Below are 17222 nucleotides of genomic sequence, written 5' to 3' on the forward strand. Positions count from 1 at the left end.
TTTAAAGGCTTAACTTATTAGATTATTAGGCAAGTTAGGGTAATTAGGCAAATCATTGTATAGCGATGGTTTGTTCTGTTGATAATCAAAACAAAAGCTTAAAGGGGCTAATAATGTTGACCTTAAAATGGTTTTAAAAAATTCAAAACTGCTTTCATTCTAGCCGAAATAAAACCAATAAGACTTTTTCAGAAGAAAAAATATTATAGGAAATCCTGTGAAAAATTCCTTCCTCCATTAAACATCATTTGGGAAATATTTGAAAAGAAAAATCACAGGAGGGCGAATAATTTAGACTTCAACTGTAAATTGTTCAGACTAGGCTGCGCGTCCCGCTGGAGTACCTGCGCTGGCTCAGCAGGTGGCGTGGCGGAGGTGGAGTCGGTGGGCAAAATTGATGCGGGTGATGATAAGGAGGCGGTGGAGGGGGTAGAGGCGGCTGCTGCTGCTGCTGCTGTTTACCCACATCCCGGGACCTGGTGGGCGTGGACACCGCTGATTGGATGAGGCGATGGGCAGGGTTGTGGCTGAGGAACGCCTCCACGTGGCCACGCCCAGCGGAATCCACGACGATCACCTTGACGATCTGCTGGCACTGGATCAGGGTGTCAGGGGAGATGGTGAGGGTGGAGTCGGGGGCGGGGCTAGGCAGGACGGCCAGGCGTTGCTGAGCGCTGGGCGGGGCCAGAGGAGAGCTGAGTTGGTACGTTTGGAGCCTGTTGTGAATTGACACCTAGTTTAGAAACAGCCAGAAGCAGGAAGCGTTATCAGCCTGGCCTGCTGCACTCTCACGGCCCTCTGGTGCGGATCACACGACGAGGCCATGCCACAGAGCATGCAGGCGGCAAAACACGGCACCAACACTGACATACAGCGCCGTAACATTGGGTGAAAGTGGGTGTCGCTCCCTTCCTACACTCTCATTTTTTTATTTAAAGGGATAGTTCAGTCCAGAAATTTTAAACTGACTACATTTACCCACCCTTAAGTGGTTCCCAATACTTCTTCTGTAGAATGATATGTTTTCTAAGAATATTAGAAACCTGTAACCATTGACTTCCATAGAAGGAAAAATTAATACTATGGAAGTCAATGGTTACAGGTTTCCTGCTTTCTTTAAAATATCTTCTATTGTGTTCAACAGAAGAAAGAAACTCATAAAAGTTTTGAAACAAGTAAAGGGTGAGTAAATGATGACAGAATTTTCACTTCTGGATGAACTGTCACTTTATTTTATGTAATTCATACAAATGTAGCTATTTTTACATTGTGTGATGTGGGGGACGCTCCCTTCCTACAATGTGATTTTTTTTTTTATTTAAAGGGATAGTTCACTCCAAAAAAATAACATTGACACCCTCAAATGGTTTCAAATGCCTCTTCTGTTAAATGATATGTTTTGAAGAATTTTGGAAACCTGTAACCATTGACTTCAATAGAAGGAAAAATAAATACTATGGAAGTCAATGGTTACCAGTTTCCAACTTTCTTTAAAAATCTTCTTTTGTGTTCAGGAGAAAAAAGACACCCATAAAGATTACAATGAAATAAAATAATGACAGAATTTTCCTTTCTTTTTTTTTTTTTTTTGATGAGCCATCACTTTAAGAGGTCATTTTACATTTTATTAAATTTATAGAAATGTAGCTGTTTTTACAATGGGTGAAAGTGGGTGACGCTCCCTTCCTATACACTCTTTTTATTTAAAGGAATAGTTCACTCCAAAAAATGAAAACTGACTACATTTGCTCACCCTCAAGTGGTTCCAAATGTTTATTCTACTGTTGAATGATATGTTTTGAAGACTATTGGAAACCTGTAACCATTGTCTTCCATAGAAGGAAAAATAAGTACTATGAAAGTCATTTACCGGTTTCCTGTTTACTTTAAAATATCGTCTTTGGGTTTAACAGAAGAAAGACAACCATAAAGCTTTTGAAACAAGTAAAGGGTGAATAAATAAGGAAAGAATTTTTATTTACGGATGAACCATCACTTTAAGGGGTCATTTTATGTTATTCATGCAAAGCTTTTTTTTAATTTAAATTTAGTAAAAGTGGGTGACTCTCCCTTCCTACACTCTCTTTTTTATTTAAAGGGATAGTTCACTCAAAAAAATTAGAATTGACTCACTATTTACTCACCCTTAAGTTGTTCCAAATGTTTCTTATTTTTTGAATTACAATGTTTTGGAGAATCTTGGAATCCTGTAACCATTGACTTCCATAGAAGAAAAAATAAATACTATGGAAGTCAATGGTTACAGGTTTCCTGCTTTCTTCAAAATCTTCTTTTGTGTTCAACAGAAAAAATTAACTTTAAGGGGTCTTTTTTGGTGTTCATACTTTTAACAAATGTAGCTGTTTTTACACTGGGTGATGTGGGGGACGCTCCCTTCCTACACTGTGATTTTTTTTAACTTTTTTTATTTAAAGGAATAATTCACTCCAAAAAATGAAAATTGACTCACTATTTATTCACCCTCAAGTGGTTCCATGTGTTTAACAGTTTCTTTCTTCTGTTGAACACTAAAGAAAATGTTTTGAAGAATCTTGGAATCCTGTAACCATTGACTTCCATAGTAGGAAAAATAATGCTATGAAAAAAATAATTTGGAAGTCAATGGTTATCGGTTTCCATCTTTCTTTAAAATATCTTCTTTTGTCTTCAACAGAAGAACGATACTCATAAAGGTGACAATGAAGTGAAATAATTTCAGATTTTCCTTTTCTTTTTTTTCGGGTGAACTGTCACTTTAAGGGGTCATATTATGTGGTTTATACTTTTAACAAATGTTGCTGTTTTTAGCATTAAAAAGGTCTAACAAGGTACAAAGCACAAATTCACAGTCCCTACATGGTTATAGTCTCACATGTATGTTGAATAATCAAATTTTCTCTCTGGTAAATTGATTAAATATTACTAGTTTGATCATTATAAAAAAAAATGTCAGAATTATTTGCGCAAAACCCTTTAAAATTAAGTTTGCTTGTTGAATGTTACATGGATCTAATACATGCTCAGGGAAAATAATTGTAAATTACTAGTATTATACAGGTAAGCAAGTAATAAATATTGTAATTTGGCCAATAGCTATTTGGTAAAATCAGTATCGTCCCCCCCAAAAAATGTGTTTAGCTGTAAATTTAATAAGCTGCAAATACTTTTGTGTTAAGTGTCCACTTAAAATGCCTAATAATTAAAACAGTTTTACTAGAAACATCAATCAATCTCGACTTTTAATTCATAGACTCTATTTTAAACAATATATTTATTAATCATAGTTAATGTTAATTTCAACATTGACAAATACAACATTGGGCTTAAAAAATGTATTAGTAAATATCAGTTAATTATATGGAGCTAGCAAGAACTACAAAAAAGAATAATTAATACTATAACAAATGTACTGCCCAGTGGTAGTTAGAGCATAAACTAATATTCACGAATGCTCCTTATCATAAAGTGTTACTGTGTTTTTATAGTTGTGTTGTCATGATGCTGGAATTCGATACCAATCGATACTGAGATTTTAAAAACGTCCTTTTCCCGCTAACATTTGAGCGCTGTTAAGCGTGTTCTTAAACACTACTGATTTGCCATTGTATTCACATGCTCAACAGAAATTACTGTGATTGGTCGTGAAGGTCATCAGTTCACCAAACTCAACCCTGTTTATGGAGTGAAACCACAGATAGGTCACTGGAGCATTTTAAAGCCGTGAAGATCAGTTGATTCATCAGCAGATAGCTCCTATGCCAGCTCATAAACAGACCAGCTGATCCTCACAACTTTATAATGCTCCAGTGTCACTGTATCTGTGGTTACACTCAGTAAACAGGGTTGAGTTTGGTAAACTGATGACCTTTACGGCCAATCACAGTCATTTCTGTTGAGCACGTGAACATGATGGCCAATCAGCGGGAAATGGACGTTTTTAAAATTTCAGTATCGATTGGTACTGAATTCCAGTATCGTGACAACCCTAATTTATAGTACATGTTACAGGGTATTTTTTAGTCATCTCAACTTGCAGCAATAATACTGACTAAAAAGATTAAGTTAGATTTTGTTTAACTTAAAAAAATGTAGTTGAAAACATATTAAAATGATAATAACTTAAAGTAACTAAAACTTTTGTCGTCATGGCTGATTTTTTACATACAAGCATATTTACTGGCATATTTTTTCTTGTTCCTCCAAAAGTTATAATGGCAATTCATGCAGACAGCAGGAAACAGCATGATACAGTACATACAGCACAGTTGGTGTGGGTGAAAGCGGGTGATGCTGACTTCCTGCTTGAACTGCCGCCATTTGGATAATTAGCTACTATCTTATGCATTTCCTTTTATTACTGCGCTGCTAATCAGACTGTTATATTTTTATCCATCTGTAAGAAGCATTAAAGTGCCCCTCGAGGGCCTAGGCGCTTGGCAGTGAGGGTCCTTGTTGCATGCTGGGTAATTTGCACCTTGTCTTGATAGACCCGGTTTGCATGTGTATGCGTGTTTGGCATCTCAGAAAAGCGCTTTCGTAGCCTTCTGTCCACACTAGAAACAGCTCAGCCTTTTTAATGAAGTATTCAAATTTTAATGAGTAGTGAAACTATTGGCTATTGTGTTTTTGGATGTGTGTTACGAAAGTTAAAATTGTTTCTCCGCAATTAAGCAATGGCATTTTCGGTCAGTCTCTATAATTAGGTTTCATTAGTTAATGTATTTACTAACATGAATTAAGTATGAACAATACTTGGTACAGTATTTATTAAAACAGTGTTTCTACAGGTTTCATCAAGCCAAATCTAAGACTTTTTAAGACCTTTTTAAGACCCTAATGAATGGAATTTCAGATTTACACAAGACTGAACTCCATTAAAAACCATTTAAAAACAAATGTTATTTTAAGGAAGATAATTAAACCATATTAATAAGTAAATAGAGTTATTAAATAAACATTTCTCAAAACTTATAAAAACTAAAATATAAATATAAAATATAAAACTAAATATATTTTTAGTGACTGAATGGGTGTTGGCCCGATTGGGTATTTACATGGACATAGGAAAATTAAGACCTGATAAAAAATTATTTAAGACCTGCAACACAATATTTCAGTGGATTTAAGACTTTTTTAGGACCTAAAATTTGTTTTTTTTTTAAATTTACGACTTTTTAAGACCCTGGAGATACCCTGTAATACAAATTCATACTTGTTAGCATTAGTAATGGACTGTGAGTTAACATTAACTAACAATCAACAACTGTATTTTCATTAACAAGCATGAATAAATACTGTTATAAATGCATTGTTCGTTGTTCATGTTAGATACAGCAGGGAAAATAAGTATTGAACACGTCACCATTTTTCTCAGAAAACATATTTCGAAATGTGCTGTTGACTTGAAATTTTGTCGGTAACAACCAGAAATCCATATATGCAAGTCTAATTAGTTTACAAATGAAGTTATGTGTAATAAATGAAATGACACAGAAAAAAGTATTAAACACATGAAGAAAGGGAGGTGTAGAAAGGCAGTGAAAGCCCAGACAGCAGCTAAAATCTCTCTGTAGTTCTTCAGCAACCCTCTGCCCTTCGTCAGTGTAAATGAATATTAGCTCTTCAGTCCAACATCTACATTAGCAATTTGAACTCTCAAATGCTTTCAGAGAAAGAAAATCAAACTGTAGAATGGCCCAGCCAATCACCTGACTTGAATAGCATATACAAAATAAAATCAGATTTGATAGACGAGACCCACAGAACCATCAAGATTTTTACACTCTGTTGACGTCTGTAAAAAGCTCACACCTGAGTAATGCATGTGCTTCATTCTCCATATGAGAGACGTCTTTAAGCTGCCATCATTAAAAAAGCCTTATATATAAAACGTGTGTCATTTAATTCTTATTACACATAACTCATTTTTTTGTTTTATTTTTATGTTTGTATTGTTTGGGTTTTCACCAAAATCTGGTTCAATTCCATGTCAACAGCTACTTTAGAAATGTTATTCCCAGGAAAATACATGAGGTGTTCAATACTTTTTTTCCCCGCTGTAGTAATACAACCTTATTGTAAAGTGCTACCACATTTTCATCCACTAGTAGGCAAGTGTTTTTGTTGAGCCACAGAATAGTATGCAATTTACAATTGTCTTTTAGATTGTATAATCGAATGTACACTAACTAAGGCTGAGAGCAGATTACAGTCACAGTGTTGGTCACAGCATTTCCTTCAAGGCAAAGGCTGTGTGTGTGTGAATGTACTCTTCAATATGTCTTACTGTCAACATCACTTAAGTTTAAAAGAAACCCCTGGTATTAATCCTTGTGATGCTTAATGTAACGCAAATGATGTCTATTACTGAAGTACTGTAATAGAAAACACATTTAAAAAATCCACTTTTTGGACTATGTGTGCATCATTATTTTAGGTGTGCTGTGAATCGCATCAAATGGTTGCACTCTGTGATCTACTGGTGCTGCTTTTTTACTGCAATAACTTGTAAAATCAATATGCTGCCACCACATTGTGCTGCTTCTGCTTGCAATTTTCACTCAAAGGGCAAGAGAAGTGAAGCAAGTCTTCATTGTTTTCGTAGACTTAAGAAGAGGAGTAAACAATAGGAAGACACAGCCAAGCAAACAACAAAGAACTAGCGGTGATGAACACCTATTGTGTTTTCATGATAATGAAAATTTGAAACGGTAATACTACTGTTTCAGACAGTTTCAGAAAGTGTAGCATGGTTTCCTTTAACCCTTGTGTGCTGTTGGTGATGTTTTCGTCCACTCTGGGGTGATTTTGAGTCTTAATTTGGCCACAACTTTCTCTGTGCTTCAGTAAATGGAATGATTTTTGGTGACAAATCTTATTTTGACACACATTTTGGGAAAATGCTTTGAAAGCTGTCAAACTCAACAATACACTCAAATTGACTACCCTTTCTTTATGTTGGTGGCTGTTTTGACCCCACTGACTTCTATAATAGTCACATTTTTTTATTGCAAAGCCATGACACTATATGATTATACATTCTTGATTGTTGGTGGTTTTTCCTGTTGGGAAGAGGTCAAATCTGTTATTTTTACTGTTGATATGATCAGTTGCAGTGTAAAAAAAAGGCTTAATTTCTGGCTTAAGGTTATATGGGGTATAGTGTGTGTGCACTAGTGTATTTCAATTTATCAGTATTTTAATTAACGAGATGTGTTTCTTTAAAAATAGCAACAGGCAGCACCGGTAAGTCACAGAGTGCATCAGTAGCGAGACTACATGAGGGCGGGGTGGCACTGGCCCACTCAAACTGAAGGCTGGCCCACCCAGACAAATTTATATTATGGAAAATCTTAAATATAAAGCATGTAATTAATGTAGGGAGAATTATGAATAAAATTTAATATTGATGATTAACAGCATCCTTTAGTTATTGTTTGTCAATAAAATGTAAATTCCCCCTCCACTGCACGAAAATGGAATTGTCCAAATGTTGCTCCACACTGCTCAGACGAGCACTGTTTACTTCTTTATTGCTGGAATTGACTGAAGCAGCAGGTCTGAAAATGAAACTGTCCAACTGACTATTCCTATTTGCTGATCAAGAGAGGAGATTATAAGTAATAAATGAGTAGTGTGAGAGGTGTGTTAATATAATTGCGTTGTTTTCAGTATTAAAGGTGCTGTGTGTACTTTTTTGACTCTTCTAAAGCATAAAAATACCATAATATGTTTGCGGATATTTAAGAAACATACTAAGTGAACATTCTTGTTTATCTGAAATAATATCAGATATGGTCAGATATTTTGCTGTGAAGATGTGTGTTACGTGCCGGAATGCTGAATATTCCTTCTATAACATGCCGTTGCTTTTATATAGAACACGACTTAAATCAGCCTTTGGGTTCGATCGTCAGACTTGCTCCTTGGTCCTCAGTATGTTTTGATCCAAGAATGCAATACCTAGTTCAACCATCGGGTGTCAAATTTACATACGGCACCTTTAAATAAAAACCCTTATTCGGCTGGTTTTCATTGTAGCCAATGTTTTGACGATCATTTGCATTTTACACGTTAACTTGAAGGAAATTTGAAAATATTAGCAAGACATATGTTAATTATTTGCAGTTATTAAACATCTAAACTTTATGTAAATTGGTTAAATTACTTCTGCAAGCCTCTATAGAAAATTCAGGAGAAAAATATGTGTTTTTGCTTTCACATCTTGAATGATAAGATCTGCATTCTATGAGAATGCTTTAATCAATCTGGATTTTTATTTATATATATATATATATGTGTATATATGATATATATATATATATATATATATATATATATATATATATATATATATATATATGTATATATGATATATATATATATATATATAGTTGAAGTCAGAATTATTAGCCCCCCTGAATTATTAGACCCCTGTTTTTTTTCCCCAATTTCTGTTTAACGAGAGATTTTTTTCATAGTTTTAATAACTCATCTCTAATCTCTAACTGATTTATTTTATCTTTGTCATGATGACAGTAAATAATATTTGACTAGATATTTTTCAGGACACTTCTATAAAGCTTAAAGTGACATTTAAAGGCTTAACTAGGTTAATTAGGTTAACTAGGCAGGTTAGGGTAATTATGCAAGTAATTGTATAAAGATGATTTGTTCTGTAAAATAAATACAGTAATTATAAACTTATAATTTTGACCTTAAATGGTTTTTTAAAAATTTAAAACTGCTTTTATTATAGTCAGGAAAAAAAATAAGACTTTCTCCAGAAGAAAAAATATTATCAGACATACTGTGAAAATTTCCTTGCTCTGTTAAACGTCATTTGGAAAATATATTTTTTTTTAAATTCAAAGGGAGGCTAATAATTCTGACTTCAACTGTATGTAGGTAGGCACCGAGGTCCACCCTATTTCACCAAGGTCACCCAATTTAAAATGTCTGGTCTCTCCCCTGGAGTGCAACCATTTGACAAGTAATGGCACCCCCATAGTCCATCGGTTTCCTACTACAGTGTTTCCCAGCCCTGTTCCTGAAGGCACACCAACAGTACACATTTCAGCCTCTCCCTAATCAAACACACCAGAGTCAACTCATCAGAACATTAGAAGAGACTCCAAAACCTGAAATGAATGGGTCAGATAAGGGAGACATCCAAAATATGAACTGTTAATGTGCCTTCAGGAACAGGGCTGGGAAACACTGTCCTACTACACATTTTACTAAGGCATGATTTATATTAAGTCTTAATACCCGGTGTGTCTTTGAAAGAATTTCACCACACAACAACAGCGGCTGTATGCAGGACTGAAACACAGCAGTCAGCAAAAGCCTGAGTGAGAGGCCATAGATTACAGATGACGGTGAGGGGTAGATGCTGTTATGTGGGATTGGCAGTGGCGTTATTACTCTGGTCTGTGTGAGTGTGTGTGTGCGTGTGTGCAGTGAAGACACCGAGGGCAGGCGTCTCCGCTCTGACGGACAGTGAGCTCAGGGGTCAGTGGGTGAAGGGCAGGGGTTGTGGGCCGGTGGGGAGGTTATCTCTGATTCTGCAAGGAGATATAGTGATGATAACTGAATGGACAGTACGTGCTCTCCTCACTTACTATATATGCCAGGAGTCTGAAAACGCTCGGGGTTTTGAGATTGAGTTTTGGACAAGGTTAACATGATTACTTCACTTTTATGACATAAATGCATTCAAGTGTTGTGCAATATTACTGAAAATGGTAACAGCAAAGCCAAGATTTGAAAAGAGGACTGATATTACATCATTAGACAGAAGAGTTCGTGAATATCTAATGTTGCACTGGTTTTAGATAGATTGAAGCATATTAAATGCAAGCAAACCATTTGATGTTCACCCATTTCAAATGTTATCACTTGACTGAATGGGCATTATCTGTGGCTGATAGATCTGGGCCAGTAGGGGCCTTCTGCGCCTACTAGTAGGCTCAGAAGGCTGTTATCATCCATCCACATGGTTAATCAGCTATACTAATAGAGAAGACTCCAGATCTTGGTCTGTTTTTTCATTACTGTGACGGATGGGTTTAGGGTTGGGGTAGACATTAATAAAATATAATTAATGGGAAATTTAATAAATAATTAAAATATTTCTCATTAACTTCCAGCCATTGCTGTATGTGATCTATAGCTGATTAACCATGTAAATGCATGATAACAGCTTTCTGAGCCTGCCAGTGGGCACAGAAGTTCCCTACTGGCCCATATCTATCAGCTAATAACCACCGATAATGCCATTCAAATCAGCTGTGATGTTTCAGATAACACTTGTGAAATTAATACGTCATAAATATAGTGTTTCATCATTACACAGTGAAATAGATGTATTTACATATCAAAATTAAACTTAAATTTTTTCTGGCATGTGATTATTAAAGTATAGTTTTTTTTTTTTTTTCATTTTACTTCAGTTAGTCTCTGGTTTATCAGAGGTCGCCACAGTGCAATGAACCGCTAGTATTTTCTTTTTTTTATAAAAACATTTTTTTATCGAACAAGATGTTTTAATTTAAGCAATTTTTATTATTTTGATACTTCATACTTTTTTGACAAATACAGTTTAAACCCCCCATTTAATGTCAAAGTTTACAAATTATTAATTAATTAATTTAATTTAATTAATAATTATGTAATAAATTTTCTATAGTCTGTAATTTTCTGTTTGTCTCTGGCCATAATTGTAGCCCTAAAATCATGAGTTATTACTTTGATGAATTAAAGTATAATGCAATTATTACTGGAAATGGTTATAGGACACCCTTAATTATGAAAAAAAAAATTATATATATATATACACACACACACACACACATATATATATATATATATATATATATATATATATATATATATATATATATATATATATATATATATATATATATATATACAGTTGAAGTCAGAATTATTAGCCCCCCTGTTTATTTGTATATTAGGTTAGGGTAATTAGGCAAGTTATTGTATATTGATGGTTTGTTTTGTAGACAGTCGTAAAAAAATAGCTTAAAGGGGCTAATAATATTGACCTTAAAATGTTTTTAAAAAATTAAAAACTGCTTTGATTCTAGGCGAAATTAAAAATAAATCAGACTTTCTCCAGAAGATAAAATATTATCAGACATACTGTGAAAATTTCCTTGCTCTGTTAAACATCATTTGGGAAATATTTAAAAAAGAAAAAAACAATTCAAAGGGGAGCTAATAATTCTGACTTCAACTGTATACACACACACACACACACACACACACACACACATATATATATATATATATATATATATATATATATATATATATATATATATATATATATATATATATATATATATATATAAATGGCACATATATAATAAAATATTTCATCAGGTAATTTCATATTTCATGTATTTATATACAAAAATGTAGTGTTTTTTTCTGTCATGTATTTATTAAAGTATGTATGATAGTATTTTTTAATATTATTTGTTCATCAAACATACTCCAATTTAAGCCATTTTTTATATTTTTTGACAAAATAATTTAAAAGCCTCAAAGAAAATTTACCAATTAATAACCGTTTTTGAGAAATCTGTCCCTGGAGTTAATTTGATCCTCAAAATGGGTTTTGGACACAGCACCCCAAAATCTGATGGAGTAATTACTTCAATTTCTTAATAAATAATATGCAGTTTAATGTTATTTTCTGTTTGATTACTTCTTTTTGAAATATATTTGGTTTTATAGCTGCACTGAGCAGTTTCAGAACAGTCAGAACACCACTGATGCTTTAAAAACAGCTATTTTCTTTATCAATGCAATCATCACAAAAAATGATACAGATTAATGCTGATGTTATCCAAAACTCTTCTTTGCCTTGGGCGTTTTCAGACTTCTGGAGGACGCTGTACATGCATGCACACCGAATCATAATTTTACACTCACACCACAATTTAATGATACAAACCTCCACCGTGTTGCTTCCCGCTTTCTCATAAAAATCATCCCCTGCAAATACACAAGACATCAAAAACAGGCTTATAATATGCAGTGGAAGTCAAAATGATCAGCCGTCCTGTCAAACTTCTAAATATTTCCCAAGTGATGTTTAACAGTGCAAGGATATTTTCACAGTATTTCCTTTAATATTTTTTCCTTATTATTTCTAACAGAAGAATATTTCGTTCAGCACATTTCTACACATAATAGTTTTAATAACTCGTTTCTAATCACATCATGCCATGATGACAGTAAATAATATTTGACTAGATATTCTTCAAGATACTATTATTTCAGCTTAAAGTTAAAGACTTAACTAGGTTAATTGGGTTAATTTCTGTTAGTCAGTGTAAATAGGCAAGTCATTGTGTAATGATGTTTTTTATGTAGGCAATCAAAAGAAATTGCCAAATATTACCAAATGACACATTTGTTTTCTAAGTGCACCTTCCAAGCTTTATGCAGGTATGTATCTCATGTATGTCTGTCATGTATTCATGGAGATTCAGCTGTTTTTCTGACCACATTTTACAGGTTGCGCGCCTTTCACGTGGACAATTGTAATAGCAAAGTTGTTCGTGGTCGCATTAAAAATGATGAGCTCAAACTGAGAAACTAGACAGGCCCAATTCTATTTTTGTACCCCTTCCCCTTCCCCTTGGCCCTTACAACCGAGGGTGAAGGAGAAGGGCTTCAAAGTTTATCCCTAAGAATGGGACAGCACTACAGCACCTGCACACGTCATCATATGTCATCGCAATCTCTTGCTTGATTTGAGATCAGACGATCGCGACTGCTGTAGTTATTCCAGTTGTGTTATTTTTTGGTATTTATTTTCAGGAAATCACTGAAGGCGTATATTATGTTATCATAATCATCACTGAAAAAAGTGTTGCATGCAAAACTGTGGCAAACTATTTATTTGTGTTGAATTTAAACAAATTAAATTTAATAATGCTCAACTTAATTTGTTTAAATTCAGCCCAAATAAATTGTTTACAACCACTTAACGTAAAAAATTAAGGGAATCATCTTTGAATGTTTCTTTTCAGTGTAACGACTGCTGTACAGGAGTTATTATTAGGGATTATAGATCGTGAAATTTAGCGGGGTTTTTTTTTTTTCCTTTTTTTTAATAAAAGCATGACGGTAAAACATGAACGTGGTTATGAATACATTAAAACATGTGCTTGTTTGTCGTAAAAATTCGTAATAATGACAAAAAATACTCATTTGTGGATCTCCTTACTTCCGGGTGCAGCGATCCTGCCATTGTGGCTGCTGTATTCTGGGAAATTTTCTTACCCCTTGGTTTCAAGTGTGGTCCTGAAAATTCTTCGTTCGAAGGGGTATTTACCCCTTCTCCTTAGCCCTACGCCTTCAAGATAAAGAGAATTGGGACACCCCTACCCCTTTGTGTGCACGTGCAAAACGAGGGATAAGGGGAAGGGCTAAGGGGTAGAATTGGGATTGGGCCATAGTGTTGATTTCAGACTGATTACTTTATCAAACAATATTTATTTTCAACATGCACTCGGTGCATTTCAAGCTTTCTATAGATGTATGTCTCATGTCTGTGTGTTTTGTTTTCGCAGAGTTTCAGTGCATTTTAGTGACGCGTGCTAAAAAGTTCACGGAGAGACAAAAGAAAGAACGCACACACTGTTTATTTTCCTTATTTTGCAAGAACACACACGTTTGTTGTTATTGTGAGTGTACAGAAAAAAACGTAGACAACAGATTTGAATGGTGTGTAACACTTCTTTGTTTGACCAAAAACAACAGAGTATTCTTAGTGTCTGACACTGATAAGACAAAAACAGATGCTGGTCACACCTCGGTGATCTGGCAACCTCAGAGTTAAGGGGGCTAATAATTTTGACCTTAAAATGGTTTTTAAAAATTAAAAACTGCTTTTATTCTAGCCGAAATAAAACAAATAAGACTTTCTCCAGAAGAAAAAATATTATCAGAGATACTGCTTAAAATTTCTTGCTCTGTTAAACGTCATTTGGAAAATACTTGAAAAAGAAAAACAAATTCACCGGAGGGCTAATAATTTTGACTTCAACTGTATATGTGTGAATATGTGTGTTATTGTGTGTACCTGAAGCAGAACTAGGTCCGGCGTGGATGTCCAGTTGTGTGCCGTTCTTGTTAGTTTGATTTCTCACAACCTGTTGTCTTTCTAGTTCCCCTAAGAAGCACATACATAATTCACTTTAAAGACGCCCACAATATTGCCCATGAGCGTGGCATTCAAACCACTGAGGATTCATTTCCATTCAACCAAACCTTTAGGTGATGATAATGAATTAAAACGTTAAGAATAATATATCAATTATGTATAGTGGTAATAAACAACCTGGGATGAGGAAAACATGCAATGATCTGTAATACAGCATGCTTTAAAGGAGACCTATTATGCAAAAATCACGTTAATAAGGGGATTAAACAGAAACACTTTGATTGACATTCTCTCTTTGTACGTGTCATCAGAGAGGGAAAGCCCCGCCCATTAGAGACCACCTCTCCCTCATTAGCATAAACAGCCCTGAGTGAGAAGCAGCCATCTGCCATTAGAGTTTTGAATCTGCTGCCTATGGTGACTCACAGGCGTTTTAAGCTCCGCCCCCTTTTGAAAAGAGGCCTGGGAGCACAATCTCATTTGAATTTAAAGCGACAGTCACCAAAACGGCACATTTAGGATCAAAGCCTAAAAGGGGCAGTTTTTAAAACATTATTTATGTTGTATTTTGAGGTAAAACTCCACATACACACTCTAGTGACATCAGAAACTTATTTAACGTCTTGCAAAAGGGGGCATAACAGGTCCCCTTTGCATGAACTATTGCAAGCTGTTAAAGAGCAGGTCATTATGGGTTTTTGAAAGACGTCTTATGTGCAGTTTGCAACGTAGCATGTCTTTAATGTAAACATTGGCAATACAAAAAGAAGTGCATGAATGATATAGATATTGTCACTCAAACGGGTCGGCTATGAATCGTCTAAACGAGTCTTTATATTTTCAAATCTTTTGCCTGCTAGCGATTTACCTCAAGATGATCAAAGTAATACATTTGCTTAAAGGTGCAGTAGGTGATCTGCCACAATGCTAACCGGTTAGCATAATATCTTTGAAACATACTTACACTTATTACTGAGCCATACTTACATGCTATTTCAGACCGAATATTCAAAGTAGCGGTAAACAACATAGGGACCCGTCACAGGTTGTCATTGTTTAAAAATGAACCAATGTGAAGATAAAACCAAGTTCACCTCAGTAAAGCGGGCTAGGCGGAATAGCGCTATTTATGGCTCGTTTCCACTGACTGGTACAGTACAGTTCGGTTTGGTACGGGTCACCTTTATCAGGATTGCGTTTCGACTAACAAGGGTACCCTTTTGGTGGGCGTGGTGTATGACAGAAAGTTTCAGTCGACGTCATTCTCGCTCGAGGAAATGTCTGCAATAAAGCTGTACAGGTCGTTCACATATCATATGAGAAGCACTTCTCACAAAACAGATGCTTTTACACACATAAATACTTGTGTAGAAATGTTTATTACTAACTTTTCAATGAACATGAGTTGATTATAACTGCAGATCAATGGCACAGCCTACTGTAATGTCTGTAATTATATTACATAACTAAATAAATGAACATATATAAACACATACAGCCCCTTACAGTCTCCGATATGTTACCAACTACAGAAGAACTACTTATATCAGACATTTCATCCATATTTAGGTTCAAAACAACACAAAATATAGCCTACATTCAGTGAAAACCTCTTATCTGTGTCTGTAATCTTCAGCAGCACATGTAGCCTCTGTTAGAGAGTAATTTCATCATTCCTGGTTCATATTAGTCCAAAAGGTGAAGATAAAAAGTCAGTTATACATGCCATTTTGTTCATGTTTGCTGAATACTAATGTGCTCCTTTTTCCGGCTTCTCCTTTGTTTCTTCGCGCTTCACTCTCGCGTTTGTCAGTGTCTGACAGGATCGGGTTTCAAAAGCACCTCAATAATCAAGCACAGGTTATTATCATCAGCTCAAGAAGTTTGTTATTTCAGATATAATGTTAGACGTGCCCGAGTGCTAGCAAGACAGCGAAACCGCTCGCGGCTCTGACTGGCTCATAAAAAACTACGAGGCACAGGGTAAATCTGCTCTTCTTCTTGGCTTTGTGGCTGTTCATCAAGACGACGACAAGGTTTGTTTGAGCCCAGATTGACCATGGCTCATTATTATATGTATTTATAATTCCGCTGTAATCTCTTGTTGTGTTTGTATTTTAAACATGGCGGGTTTTTTGTTTTCATTCTGGCTTGTTGCGTAAGCGAGTGACGTATCTCTGTAAACCAATAGCGTTCAGCTGCGCGTGTGGCTCCGCCTTTTGGTACCCTTTCTCGTGTTTGGTACCCTTTCGAAAGGGTGCCAAAAAAGTGGTACGGTATGGTTCGATTCGGTATGCCTTTTGACAGTGGAAACGGCCATAAAAGCGTACCAAACCGAACCGTACCGTTCCACTCAGTGGAAACGGGCCATTACTGATGTTTTGTTGTTAAACTAAATAAAAATCTACACAATGCTGTAAATTTGAAACTGTGCCCGTATGAAACTAAAAATAGACACATCAAGCTTTCCATGGAAGATTTCAGTGGCTGAACAACACTTCCGTGCATTTAACCCATTCGTAACACAACACAATCTGCATCAGCTTTGCGTGACTAAAATAGTTTAAAACAGAACATTACCTGTCTAAAAGAAATGCTTCAGCCATGGTGTCGTCCTTCCTCCAGCATACAAAACTAACTCCAATATTGATTCAGCATTTGTTTTTACCGCTCTCTCTCTCTTGTCTCATGTGCACATGAATGCACGGTGCGTGTGTGTGCGTGCAAATAGTGGATCTGCGTAAAAAGAGATCCGCAGATATACAAATACATTTGAAGAGTTAAGATGCAAAAACCTCTAAAAGCCATTTGATATTTTCTTCTAAAACTATCATTTTTCTTCAACTCTTGTGGGTAGGCTCAATAATTTTACATTTATAGAGACAGATAAGTTCTAATCATTGCCTTTCAAGTGAAAAAACTCAACATAAACATAGGAGGTTGAGATAAATTGTCATTTAAGGAGAACATTTCAGACGGCATTTAGAGGTTTTTGCATCTGAACTCCTCATTTGTT

At 35.3% G+C, this 17222-nt stretch overlaps 1 protein-coding gene across 1 annotated transcript in view; it reads right to left on the reverse strand.

The window, feature by feature from the left end:
* iqsec3b (IQ motif and Sec7 domain ArfGEF 3b) overlaps nucleotides 1–17222 on the reverse strand; it is a 67279-nt gene continuing 50057 nt past the window's right edge. Inside the window, exons 13-15 of the mRNA XM_056478855.1 lie at nucleotides 14126–14215; nucleotides 11987–12027; nucleotides 1–733 (exon numbers count right to left, since the gene is read on the reverse strand). Of these exons, the coding sequence (XP_056334830.1) occupies nucleotides 314–733; nucleotides 11987–12027; nucleotides 14126–14215 (551 nt within the window). The 3' untranslated portion in view covers nucleotides 1–313. The remainder of the gene's footprint in view (nucleotides 734–11986; nucleotides 12028–14125; nucleotides 14216–17222) is intronic.

Source organism: Danio aesculapii, chromosome 18 (assembly GCF_903798145.1).
Source record: "Danio aesculapii chromosome 18, fDanAes4.1, whole genome shotgun sequence".
NCBI classification, from domain to species: Eukaryota; Metazoa; Chordata; class Actinopteri; order Cypriniformes; family Danionidae; genus Danio; species Danio aesculapii.